Source organism: Macaca fascicularis, chromosome 16 (genome assembly GCF_037993035.2).
Source record: "Macaca fascicularis isolate 582-1 chromosome 16, T2T-MFA8v1.1".
In the NCBI taxonomy this organism is placed as follows: Eukaryota; Metazoa; Chordata; class Mammalia; order Primates; family Cercopithecidae; genus Macaca; species Macaca fascicularis.
The window spans coordinates 57,862,870-57,875,317 of record NC_088390.1 but is presented as its reverse complement, the minus strand read 5'-3'; the positions used below and the strand labels follow the sequence as shown (position 1 = coordinate 57,875,317).

At 43.6% G+C, this 12,448-nt stretch overlaps 2 protein-coding genes across 5 annotated transcripts in view; one reads left to right on the top strand and one right to left on the bottom strand.

The window, feature by feature from the left end:
• CALCOCO2 (calcium binding and coiled-coil domain 2) overlaps positions 1 to 12,048 on the top strand; it is a 33,365-nt gene extending 21,317 nt beyond the window's left edge. Inside the window, exons 8-14 of one of the 4 annotated variants that reach the window (XR_012425701.1) lie at positions 187 to 309; positions 607 to 693; positions 3,833 to 3,928; positions 4,320 to 4,357; positions 8,268 to 8,403; positions 10,445 to 10,473; positions 11,006 to 12,048. Coding sequence is in view for 2 of the 4 variants with exons in the window: in XM_005583585.4 (XP_005583642.1) it covers positions 187 to 309; positions 607 to 693; positions 3,833 to 3,928; positions 8,268 to 8,403; positions 10,445 to 10,473; positions 11,006 to 11,173 (639 nt within the window). In the remaining 2 variants the exon portion in view is untranslated. The remainder of the gene's footprint in view (positions 1 to 186; positions 310 to 606; positions 694 to 3,832; positions 3,929 to 4,319; positions 4,358 to 8,267; positions 8,404 to 10,444; positions 10,474 to 11,005) is intronic. The other 3 variants (XR_012425702.1, XM_005583585.4, XM_045374952.2) reach the window with 3 other exon arrangements.
• On the bottom strand, positions 4,739 to 5,228 carry LOC102138338 (small ribosomal subunit protein uS8-like). Its single transcript, XM_045374954.3, has one exon. It carries the CDS (start codon positions 5,196 to 5,198, stop codon positions 4,806 to 4,808), a length of 393 nt encoding a protein of 130 aa, XP_045230889.1. The 5' UTR covers positions 5,199 to 5,228; the 3' UTR covers positions 4,739 to 4,805.
• Positions 12,049 to 12,448: the final 400 nt, after the last annotated feature.

The following is a 12,448-nucleotide window of genomic DNA, read 5'->3' as shown; positions in this document are numbered from 1 at the left end:
ACTCAGTTGAGCCTTAGATTCTTAGGCTATAAGGTTGAGCTGAAAAGTAAAGGAGTTCTACAGGATATTTGGCAGTTGGGAGTTGCTAGGGAAACACATCTCTTTGTTATTGTACATTAAAAAGCATTGTTCCCGTTTTGTTTTCCTTCTTTTGTATCTTGGTTATGTTCACTATTTTTATTTTAGGCCCAGTTGTCAACTCAAGAGAAAGAAATGGAGAAGCTTGTTCAGGGAGATCAAGATAAGACAGAGCAGTTAGAGCACCTGAAAAAGGAAAATGGCCACCTCTTTCTCAGTTTAACTGAACAGGTAGAGTCATGGGAGAAAACAATACTTTTAGGCGTTTGCAAGAAAATATACATTGTTCTTTGTATAAAGAACATTTTAATGTTCTTTAATATGCCTGGATATCACTGGCTCTAGGAAAGGGCTCAGAGGAAACAGTCTGAAATGAGATAGCTCATGGCTTTCTTTAGAAACTGACAAGAGAAGACTTGCCTCTCCCTCTGCATCCTGCTTGCTCATTAGCTTAGCAGGCCCTTCCATGGTGTATGTGTGCATGTGTGTGTTTTCCCAGCAATGGTACTGAAATCTGTTTTTGTGCAGAGGAAGGACCAGAAGAAGCTCGAGCAGACAGTGGAGGAAATGAAGCAGAATGAAACTACGGCAATGAAGAAACAACAGGAATTAATGGCACGTCTGTCTTTGGATGGTTATGTGGGAGGGAGCCTATAGGGATATAGAAGAAAGGGATATGGGCCTATTTTCAGGTGATGGACAGGATAAGTAAGAAAGTGTTCACCTCTAGATGTTTTGCTTTCTAGCCAAAAGGACAGAGATTTACAAAATGTTTAGAAGTGGGCATTTCTAATGTGTAATAAGTGATAAAGGAATACTGCAAGTTAAACTTCATGACAAGATGTAGTTAACTAGATCCTTGGACTAGGGCTCACACAGAATAACCCCTACCCTCTTCTTATAGAGTTACAATGGGGGCAGACAAATGAATGGTTATAAAGGGCTCTATAACAGGAAAATATACCACCCAAAGCAAATCTTGTTATAATTAATATATTAGCATTATCATCATTATCAATTACGTAGGAATGAAAGCCTAATTGACTAATAATTTCCTGTAATATATGGTTGAAGAAGAGGCCCCCTGGTGTTGACAGGTGCCAGGAAGCCCCATTTACTTAGTTGATCCAAGGACATGAGAAATCCTGATGTCTGAGGGATATCCAGTCATTGGAATTGTAATTCACATCATATATGCACCATCCAGTCAATCACTGAGTACCTACTATATCTAAGATACTGTATGCTTTAGCATGATATAGGAAAGACTAGAACAAAGTTTGCAAATCAGCAGATCATAGGTCAAGGTCAGACACAGATATGTTTTATAAAGTAGTTATCAACATTTAAAAATAGGAATATTTCCCATAAAAATTTGTATTTCCAGCTTCCTTTGAGAAATGAGAGGACCTAGCAATGCTGAGCCCACATTCCTGTGCAGCAGCAATAGCTAGAGCTAAGTAACTGCTGTCCCCTGTAGGTGGGTCATGAGCTCTCCATCTAGCTGCAGTCTGCACTGTTTTGTTGCATTCAACTCCTTCATTCGATTACATTTCTTGCCTGCTCTCTATAGGCACATTCCAGTTTGTGACCTCTGATGTAGCAAAGAAATTACTGTTTTAAATAATCTATAGTACCGGCCGGGTGCAGTGGCTCACGCCTGTAATGCCAGCACTTTGGGAGGCTGAGGCAGGCGGATCATGAGGTCAGGAGTTCGAGACCAGCCTGACCAACATGGCAAAACCCCATCTCTACTAAAAATACAAAAATTAGCTAGGCATGGTGATGGGTGTCTGTAATCCCAACTACTCAGGAGGCTGAGGCAGGAGAATCACTTGAACCCGGGAGGCAGAAGTTGCAGCGAGCTGAGATCGCGCCATTGCACTCCAGCCTGGGCGACAGAGTGAGACTCTGTCTCAAGAAAAAAAAAAAACTATAGTCATTCAAAGATTTGAGCCACCTTGTGATGGGTATGGATTTCCTTGGTTTTCTTTTATATACATATATACATTTATATATATATATACACACACACATATACACACACACACATATATATTTTTTTTTTCTTTTTTCTTTTTTTTTTTTGAGACAGTCTTGCTTTGTCGCCCAGGTTGGAGTACACTGACCTGATCTCAGCTCACTGCAACTTCTGCCTCCCGGTTTCAAGCTATTCTCCTGCCTCAGCCTCCTGAGGGATTAGCTGGGATTACAGGTGGCTGCCACCATGCCCAGCTAATTTTTGTATTTTTAGTAGAGATGGGGTTTCACCATGTTGGCCAGGCTGGTCTCAAACTCCTGACCTCTGGTAATCCACCCACCTTGGCCTCCCACAGTGCTGGGATTACAGGTGTGAGCCACTGCACCCGGCCAGTTTTCTTAGTTTTCATGGGATATTTTTCAATACCTAGGGGCTCCCCACCTGGCTGATAGCAATCCTAATTCCTCATACATCCTAAAAGGCCGCTAAATATGAGGACTGTGTATCTTATGCTTCAGGAGCCTAGGAACAAGAAAGCGGCACTAACTGTGGAGGAGCAGTTAGCACGAGAGGTGGAACGCCTTAAGGCAAAGGTAGAGGCCGGGAAAGCCTGTTTCTTAGAGAAGTACAAAGAGTGTCAACGACTTCACAAACAGATCAGGCAACTCAGGGCGGCTGCACTGGTAGGTGACAGAGATAAGGGGGCCCAGGAAAGCAAGGGGTGCGAAGGTTAGTGGTTTTTAGACCAAGCCCAGAAGGTTGTACACCCTTGTTAAGGTGAGAAAGCTATCTTTCCACTAAAAAGAGGGATGTAGTGTACGGCCAGAAACTAGCGTGGGGGTCCCTGAAAATATAGGCCCCAACTTAGCCACAGGTCTAAGGGAAGGTTTTTGTAACTATCAAGCAGGTTTCTGTGCAGACTCAGAGAGCCCTTTCTTATTTCTGCCTTTTGAGGAAGTGAAGCAGGACCAGAAGAGCCAGCAGGAGCCAATGGGGATGGGAAGCAAGGAGCCTGCAGTCAGCACTGTCACCGGGTAGCCCCCTCTCGCATTACTACCTCAGGGTCGGCTAGACACGCACAGCAGTTTGGGCACCAGCATTCAAATAAAAAAATCTTGGATCAAAAACCACAACTAGTAGGCTTAGCTTAAGTGTGTTTGTGAGGTATGCGCATGTGTATGTATGCAGGTAGAAGATGGGAAACTCTGAAGCATGAAACCAGTTAGGTCAACCTATCACACTGGGATGCTCAAGACCGCAGTCTGAGCTCCTTGTATCCTTGAACAAATGCCCTCCTGTGTTCCCTCTTCCTTCATGTAACTTGAGCTCAGATACCTATCCTCACACTGTAGGAAGGAATCACATCAACCCAAACCTAAGTGCTTCAGGCCTCACTGAGTGAGATGTTTATTCAAAACAAAGATAGTTTTCATGGTTGGGTGGGATTAAACAAGGTTTCATTTATCCCTAATTCTGATAAATCAGTCTTGAGATTTTCCCCAAGGTTGCTTTTTCCCTCCTTGGTCACTTATACCCTCAGTTAAAAAAAAAAAAAAAAAAAAACTGGCATCTTGATGCCAGCTCAGGCCTTCAAGTGTTTTTTTCAAGTCACTTTAATTTAGCACCCTGCCCATAGTACCATTGCTTCCTCCCATTTGCCTTCTCCTCCATCTCAGTCTCCCCTCTTTGCAATGCCAGATCCTCTACAATTTCCCACCTTGTACCCAGACTGCAATATGTGATCCTAGTCCTAATTTTTTTTATTGTTGACAGGATGAAAACTTTGACCTGTCAAGAAGACTGAGTGAGAAGAAAATGATATATAATGCTCTGCAGAGAGAGAAAGAGAGATTGGAAGGAGAAAATGATGTAAGTGTGTGAAAGAGGGTAGAAAACCCCAAGGTTTTAAGGGGAAGGAGCAGGGTGGCCCAGAGATGCAGTGATAAAAATAAGAAATTAAGGGCCATTTCTGGGACAGTGGGTGAAACAGTTGTTCCTAAACAAAGAGTAAATTTAATCTAATTTCCTAATCTACCACAAAACCCTGTCTTTATTCTACAACTGAAACTTGTTTGGCATGGCAATAGTCACCTTGAAAGAAGCCACACTGATGAAGAGCTAACTTATTTTTGCTTTTAACTTTACAGCTAATATGTGTTGCCTTGGGGGATATGGGAATAACGTCCTACATAACTTTATGCTAGCAGGGAACTCCTTTCCTTCAGCACAACTTTTTCCTTTTTCTCTGCTGCCAAACCAGGAGCAGAAGTGGTGGTCTGTACCAGTGCTGGACCCATGGTAGGCCCCTAATAAATGCTGTGCATTCATTGATTCATTGATTCATTGGTTCATTCATTCATCCAACCAACATTTATTATTGATTGACTGAAGATGATATGGCAGAAAATAAAGTGGTTGTATTTGAAGTCAAAGTCATTCTCATGTTCTTTTTTTTGTTGTTTTTGTTGTTGTTGTTGTTTTTGAGACAAGGTCTCACTCTGTCACCCAGGCTTGGGGTGCAGTGGCACAAGCTTGGCTCACTGCAGCCTTGATCTCCTGGGCTCAAGTGATCCTCCTGCCACAGCCTCCCAAGTAGCTGCTACTATAGGCATATGCCACCATGCCCAGCCATTTTTTTTTTACTTTTAGTACAGACAAGGTCTTGCTATGTTGCCCAAGCTGGTCTTTTTTTTTTTTTTTTTTTTTTCCATGAGGCATTTTATTTGTAAATGTATGTATTACATCCCTAGAAAAAGAATCCCGGGATTTTCCCTCCTGTGTGTTTTCGTCTTGCTTCTTCATGGTCCATGATGCCAGCTGAGGTTGTCAGTACAATGAAACCAAACTGGCAGGATGGAAGCAGGTTATTCTGCCATTTTTCTAGATCTTTGAGTTGCACATCAAATCTGGGGCTGATCACTCCACACTTGTTTAGCCTGCCTGTAAGGTTCACAACAATTTTCCCAGCTCTGTGATCATCAATGATTTCAAATTCGCCAATGTAACCATGCTTCATCATCACAGTGAGAAACCGGACGATGACTTTGGAGCACAGCCTAATAAGCACCTGGCGTTTGCCTCTCTTTTCGGCATTGTTGATGCTCTTGAGAGCATCAGCCAGGACATTCATGCGCACCATTGTGGCGGCGCGGAAAGATGGCGGAAAGGGAAGCTGGTCTTAAACTCCTGAGCTCAAGCAGTCCTCCTGCTTTGGCCTCCCAAAGTGCTGGGATTACAGACATGAGCCACCGTGCCCGGCCCATTCTCATTTTCTTGCTCAGCATCAAAGAATAGGTGTCCATGCATTCTGGCTGCTACTCCTGTATCTGTACTTCCATCAGTTCATCAGTTCTTCATCTTTACCCTCTTTTTTTTTTTTTTTGAGATGGAGTCTCACTCTGTCGCCCAGGCTGGAGTGCAGTGGTGCGATCTCGGCTCACTGCAAGCTCCGCCTCCCGGGTTCAAGCGATTCTCCTGCCTCAGCCTCCTGAGTAGCTGGGACTACAGGTGCCTGCCACCACGCCTAGACTGGAGTGCAATGACACAATCTTGGCTCACTGCAACCTCCCCCTCCCAGGTTCAAGCAATTCTCCTGCCTCAGCCTCCTGAGTAGCTGGGATTACAGGCAAGTGCCACCACGCCTGGCTAGTTTTGTATTTTTGTAGAGATAGGGTTTCTCCATTTTGGTCAGGCTGGTCTCGAACTCCCGACCTCAGGTGATCTGCCCACCTTGGCCTCCTAGAGTGCTGGGATTACAGGTATGAGCCATGGCACCCAGACTTATCTTTTTTTCTGAGACAGAGTCTCACTCTTTTGCCCAGGCTGGAGTGCAGTGGCGTAATCATGACTTACTACAACCTCTGCCTCCTGATCTTTACCCTCTATAATTCTTCTGGCCTATGCCTCCTAGTGATCATTTTTACTATTTTTTTCTTTTTAAAATTGTGGTTAAAACACACAATGTGGCCGGGTGCGGTGGCTCACGCCTGTAGTCCCAGCACTTTGGGAGGCTGAGGCGGGCAGATGACGAGGTCAGGAGATTGAGACCATCATGGCTAATACGGTGAAACCCCATCTGTACTAAAAATACAAAAAAAAAAAATTAGCAGGTGTGGTGGCGGGCGCTTGTAGTCCCAGCTACTCAGGAGGCTGAGGCAGGAGAAAGGCATGAACCTTGGAGGCGGAGCTTGCAGTGAGCTGAGATCGTGCCACTGCACTCCAGCCTGGGTGACAGAGCGAGACTCCGTCTCAAAAAAAAAAAAAAAAAGCATAGAATTTACCATCTTAATAATGTAAAAGTGTACAGTTCAGTAGAGTTAAGTGCATCACAGTGCTATGCAACAGATCCCCAGAACTTTTCCATCTTGCAACATTGAAACTTCATACCTACTAAACAATAATTCTTGCTCAATTTCTACTTTTGATTATATCATTTATGCCAATGTGTTTCATAATTGCAGAAGGCTTTTTGGGTTCTCTTTCTAGTCTTGTTATTCCCATTCTCTATTTATTTGTTTTGTTTTGTTTTTTTTGTTTGTTTGTCTGTCTGTTTTTTAGACAGAGTCTCACTCTGTCATCCAGGCTGGAGTGCAGTGGTGCCATCTTGGCTCACTGCAACCTCCGCCTCCCAGATTCAAGCGATTCTTGTGCTTCAGCCTCCCAAGTAGCTAGGATTGCAGGTGCGCACTACCATGCCCAGCTAATTTTTGTGTTTTTAGTAGAGAGGGGGTTTCACCATGTTGCCCAGGCTAGTCTCGAACTCCTGGGCTCAAGCGATCCGCCTGCCTTAGCCTCCCAAAGTGATGGGATTGCAGGCATAAGCCACTGTGTTCGGCCTATTCCTATTCTCTTAATATATACCTTGAGTTTGAAATCCCTTTTTTCTAGGTTAGTTGATTGATTGTTGGGGGCAGGTGCACACACAGTTTGCAAAACGAAGGGAAAGATTTGGTATTTGGAAGCTTTGTTAAGAACCGTAGTAAAACCCTCTTAAGACGATAAGGGAAATTTGCTTATTTCCCTTTTCCTAAGAATTTTAAATGCTGTCTGTGCCACTTTTAGTAATTTTCTTCTTTTTCCTTACCTCCCTCCCACCCTGCCTTCTTACTCATTCTCTGTGTTGGTATATCCATTTGAATGGGATAAGACATGAAGAAGGAAAAATTATTTCACGTGAATATTTACATTATGTAAGAAATTATTCTAGGAAGGAAATTGAAAAAATATGCTGCTCTCAATAATACACAACACTGGGAGGCCAAGGCAGGACGATCACTTGAAGCCAGGAGTTTGAAACCGGCTTGGGCAACAAAGCAAGAGTCTATAATCTCTACAAAAAGTTAAAAAGTCAGCCGGGCATGGTGTCATGCACCTGTAGTCCCAGCTACTAAGGAGGCTGAGGTGCGAGGGTTGCTTGAGCCTATGAGTTCAAGGCTGCAGTGAGCTATGATCGCACCCTGCACTCCAGCCTGGGTGACAGCGCAAGACCCTGTCTCTAAAAAAAACAAATTTAACAACAATAATAATAATACACAATAGTTTCAATGTTGATATATCTATCAGAATAGTTGCAGTATTAATATAGCTCCTGCCACTTTCATATATTCACACATTTGTTCCTCCCTTTAGTTGGCATGTATTTAGAGATTTAAAATTCTTTTTTGTATTAATATAAACAAAATGTAGTAAATATATTTAAATTCAGGTATAGGCTGGGCACAGTGGCTCACACCTGTAATCCTGATACTTTGGGAGGCCAAGGCAGGCGGATCACTTGAGGTCAGGAGTTCGAGACCAGCCTGGAGAACATGGTGAAACCCCCATCTCTACTAAAAATACAGAAATTAGCTAGGCGTGGTGGTGGGTGCCTGTAATCCCACCTACTTGGGAGGCTGAGGCATAAGAATAACTTGAACCTGGGAGACAGAGGTTGCAGTGAGCCAAGATGGTGCCACTGCACTCTGGCCTAGGAGACAGAGCAAGACTCTGACTCAAAATAAATAAATAAATTCAGGTATAAAGAACTTAGATCTTTGGAATATTGAAACTGCTGCCTTCCCTTCTGAAGAATTATGGATTGTCGATTATTGAGTTTCTCCAGTGCCACATTGCTAATTGAGAACTACCTGGGAGGGACATCTCCTAGCCAGTTCCTGGTAGCCATTCTTGGTATTGTCTTTCAACATGTCTATACATCCTCTATCCTTAGCTTTTGAAGAGGGAGAACAGCAGATTGCTCAGTTACATGGGTCTGGATTTTAATTCTTTGCCGTATCAAGTACCTACTTCAGATGAAGGAGGCGCAGGACAAAATCCAGGACTTGTCTATGGAAACCCGTATTCTGGTAAGACAACTTTCCCATTCCAACTGGAAGGACCCTGCCTGCATCCCTTTCCCCTACTAAATTTTTGTTTCTGAGGTGCTCATTAAGACCAGTCTCATTGTTAAGACTTGCTGGGCAGAAGCTGAGGACCCAATGGAAAGATTGCCAGGCGAGAAGTGTTAATTGAGAAATAAATCTGAATCCAGAAGACACAAATCAGATCACTCGCCTAGAGGCAGCAGACACAAATTGAGTCCCGTGGCTATATTCCAAATGTGTAAATCAGAGAAATGTCTTTATGTAGAAGATATACACATACAAAGCTGAGGAAGCTAATTAAGGTTTTGAAATGGTAGCAAGAGAGGCAAGTTATGCCGCCCAGGAACTAGTGGATACAGCAGCCACCCTGATGGCTGACCAAGGACAGCAGAAACATGCTCCGCAGAGATTCCTCGGTGGTAGGACAGGAAATGGGGGTGAAAAGGACTTAGGGTAACATGTCCTTGCCAAACAGGGAGCTTTTCTCATTTGTCTCCAAAAGCAATATGAGATCTCATTTGCTTTTTGTGGCATTTTAAAGCAGCAGCATTATCTTTAGAGTTACAACCAGATGTTTATAACAGGTAACAAATTTATTTTTTCTTTAAAATTAAGTTTGTAGCCATGCGCAGTGGCTCATGCCTGTAATCCCAGCACTGTGGGAGGCCAAGGCGGGCAGATCACCTGAGGTCAGGAGTTCAAGACAAGCATGGCTACCGTAGTGAAACCCTGTCTGTACTAAAAATACAAAAATTAGCTGGGCGTAGTAGTGGACTTGGCTCACTGCAACCTCCGCCTCCTGGGCTCAACAGATCCTCTCAGCTCACTGCAACCTCCACCTCCCGGGCTCAACCGATCCTCTCACCTCAGCCTACCAAGTAGCAGAGACTACAGGCGCCAGCTACCACGCCCAGCTAATTTTTGTATTTTGTGTAGAGTTGGGGTTTTGCCATGTTGCCCAGGCCGATTTCGAACTCCTGAGCTCAAGCAATCCACCCACCTCAGCCTCCCAAAGTGCTGGGATTTTAAGTGTGAGCCATTGTACCTGTCTGTGGATACAGTCTTAAAATCTATTCTCAGATTGTCCTTAAATTGTTACTATTTTTATTAAAATCTCATTTTCCCTACTCTGAAAATAGCTTTATTGTTTTTCTGACTGTATAACATATATATACACATATATATATATAAAGCCTGTGTGTATGTGTGTGTGTGTGTATATATATATAATATACACACGCACAGCTAATGAAAATACAATTTCAGCCGGGCACAGTGGTTCACGCCTGTAATCCCAGCACTTTGGGAGGCCAAGACAGGCAGATCACGAGGTCAGGAGATCGAGACCATCCTGGCTAACATTGTGAAACCCCATCTCTACTAAAAATAGATAAACAAAAAATTAGCCAGTCGTGGTGGCAGGCGCCTGTAGTCCCAGCTACTTGGGAAGCTGAGACAGGAGAATGGTGTGAACTCAGGAGACGAAGCTTGCAGTGAGCTGAGATCGCGCCACTGCACTCCAGCCTGGATGACAGAGCAAAATTCCGTCTCAAAAAAAAAAAAAAAAAAGAAAAAAAGAAAAAAATACAAATTCAGGCTGGGCGTGGTGACTCACTCCTGTAATCCCAGCACTTTGGGAGGCCGAGGCAGGCGGATCACTTGAGATCAGGAGTTGGAGACCAGCCTGACCAACATGGAGAAACCTTGTCTCTACTAAAACTACCAAAAATTAGCCAGGCATGGTGGTGGGCACCTGTAATCCCAGCTACTCAGGAGGCTGAGGCAGGAGAATTGCTTGAACCCAGGAGGCAGAGGCTGCAGTGAGCCGAAATCACGCCACTGCACTCCAGCCTGGGGGACAGAGCGAGACTCTGTCTCAAAAAAAAAAAAAAAAAAAAGATTTCATTATTTATGTTTTCTTTTCACCTTATCATTGACCTAGATCCCCTCTATCAGCAGTACATATGAGAAGAAGCTAGGGTGGTGTTTTCTCATTGAATGAGATCTTTTTGATTCTTCTCAGGTATCCAAGAAAGTTCTTCCCCCAGCCAGGTAAGTATTTGATTCATGAGAATACTCCCACAAAGCCCCTGAAAATTTCCCTTCCTTTTCCAGTTCATGGGAGAACCATAGGGAGACAGGTTCATTTTGATAACTCCGGAAGTCAGCTGGATCCGTTTGTTCTGGGCCCAAGGCTGAGCCAGCCTGTTGTGGAAGGGAGAAGAAAGCACAGTTCATCCATCAGCATTTTGCTTAGGATCTATACCTTTAAGCTGTTTGGTAGCATAAGTAGGGAGGAGATCTGAACCAGGCAGCTAGCCAAACAAGTTCTGTCCAGTGCCGCTTCTAGGCTAGAAGCTGCTTTGGCTACTCAGCAATATTAGGCCCTTTCAATTCTGGGGTTAGATGAAGCCTGGTAAGTATCTCCAAATGTGCATTCTCTTCATTCATTCACTATTTCTTGAGCGCCTAACCATGTGCCAGTCATTATGCTAGGCACTGAGGATATAGTGGAAGACAGGATGGCCACATCTGTGCCACATATAGCTTACATTTGTACTGACCTCTTTACTCTTCCTCCCAGCTCTCCATCAAGAAATGCCCTATCTGCAAAGCAGATGATATTTGTGATCACACCTTGGAGCAACAGCAGATGCAAGCCCTTTGTTTGAATTGTCCAATTTGTGACAAGATCTTCCCAGCTACAGAGAAGCAGATCTTTGAAGACCATGTGTTCTGCCACTCTCTCTGAGTGTCCCAACCTCCTGGATGTATACAGAGATTTTATAGAGTAGAACCTGTAGCTTCTGCCATGAGTTATATGAGTCTAGATCCTGCCTAACCCGAAATTATTAGGGATTTACTCAGCCCTGCTGCCACTAACAGTGGAGTTGTGTCACTGATCTGAAGGTCACTGTTAAGGACTTCTGCTGCCATCCTTGTGGGTTGCTACCTTTAAGTCACATAACTCTAGCTGTATCATCCTCTCACCTATCATTCTTCCGAGGGTCTCAGTACAAGGGCCCTGGGATGGAGCCAACCTGGGTATTCACAACAGGCCTGACTTGATACTAAGTGATTGGTTTTCCTAGTTGTCCCACTGCCATTCAAAGTCAGCCCTTGAGTGTATTTGTTCTCAGTCCTAACCCTGGGGCCAGAGATTGGTCCGAGGTTGAGAATTCTTCCACCTCATCCTCGGTGTTGCTTTCTCCAAATGATTGCGTTAGACTAGCCAAAAATGCCATGGCAAAGAGCTCAGAAGTCTAGTTTGGATACCAAAGGTTTCTCATGTTAATTTCTCAGCCCCCAAAGAAGCATCTTACTCAGAAAAGATGCCTTACTCATCTTACTTAGACAGAAAGTATTATTTCAGTCACAGGAAGCTTTTCTGGGTACCTCTGGTTAGCACTTTCTACTCTCTGATATTTCCTATGTACATAGCTTGTATTGTTGTAAATCCTTTCTTAATGGTTAAATACGGATTGTTAGCAACTCTGGATTTGCAGTTTTCTGAATAGGTGAGTTTTGAATATGGATAAGTCAGAATAATGAGACAACTTGTTAATCTCTTTAATACTAAAAATAAATTACTCTTCTATTTCAGGGACTTAGGTAATTTAAAGTAAACCTTCAGTTTATAGTCTTTTATTTTGAAGCTCATGGGAAAACTGTGATCAAAAGGACTATGGGAAGGACAGACCCCACGAATGATTTCTCTTCACCTTTCTTAAGTATTAAACAAAAAAGAGTGTCCTAGTGTCCTGGCAGTTATCTTGAGGTGGGGAAGGAGGTGATGAAACATTAATTTGTGAAATCCAAGGCCCTGGCTTCTTTTTTTTTTTTTGAAACAGAGTCTCGCTCTGTCACCCAGGCTGGAGTGCAGTGGCGCAGTTAGCTCACTACAGCCTCCACCTCCCAGGTTCAAGCGATTCTCATGCCTTAGCTTCCCAAGTAACTGGGATTACAGGTGTGTGCCACCATGCCCAGCTAATTTTTGTATTTTTAGTGGAGACAGGGTTTCACTATG

Excerpts from the sequence above, each read along its gene's own strand:
- LOC102138338 (XM_045374954.3), bottom strand. The coding sequence starts at position 5,198 with ATGGTGCGCATGAATGTCCTGGCTGATGCTCTCAAGAGCATCAACAAT.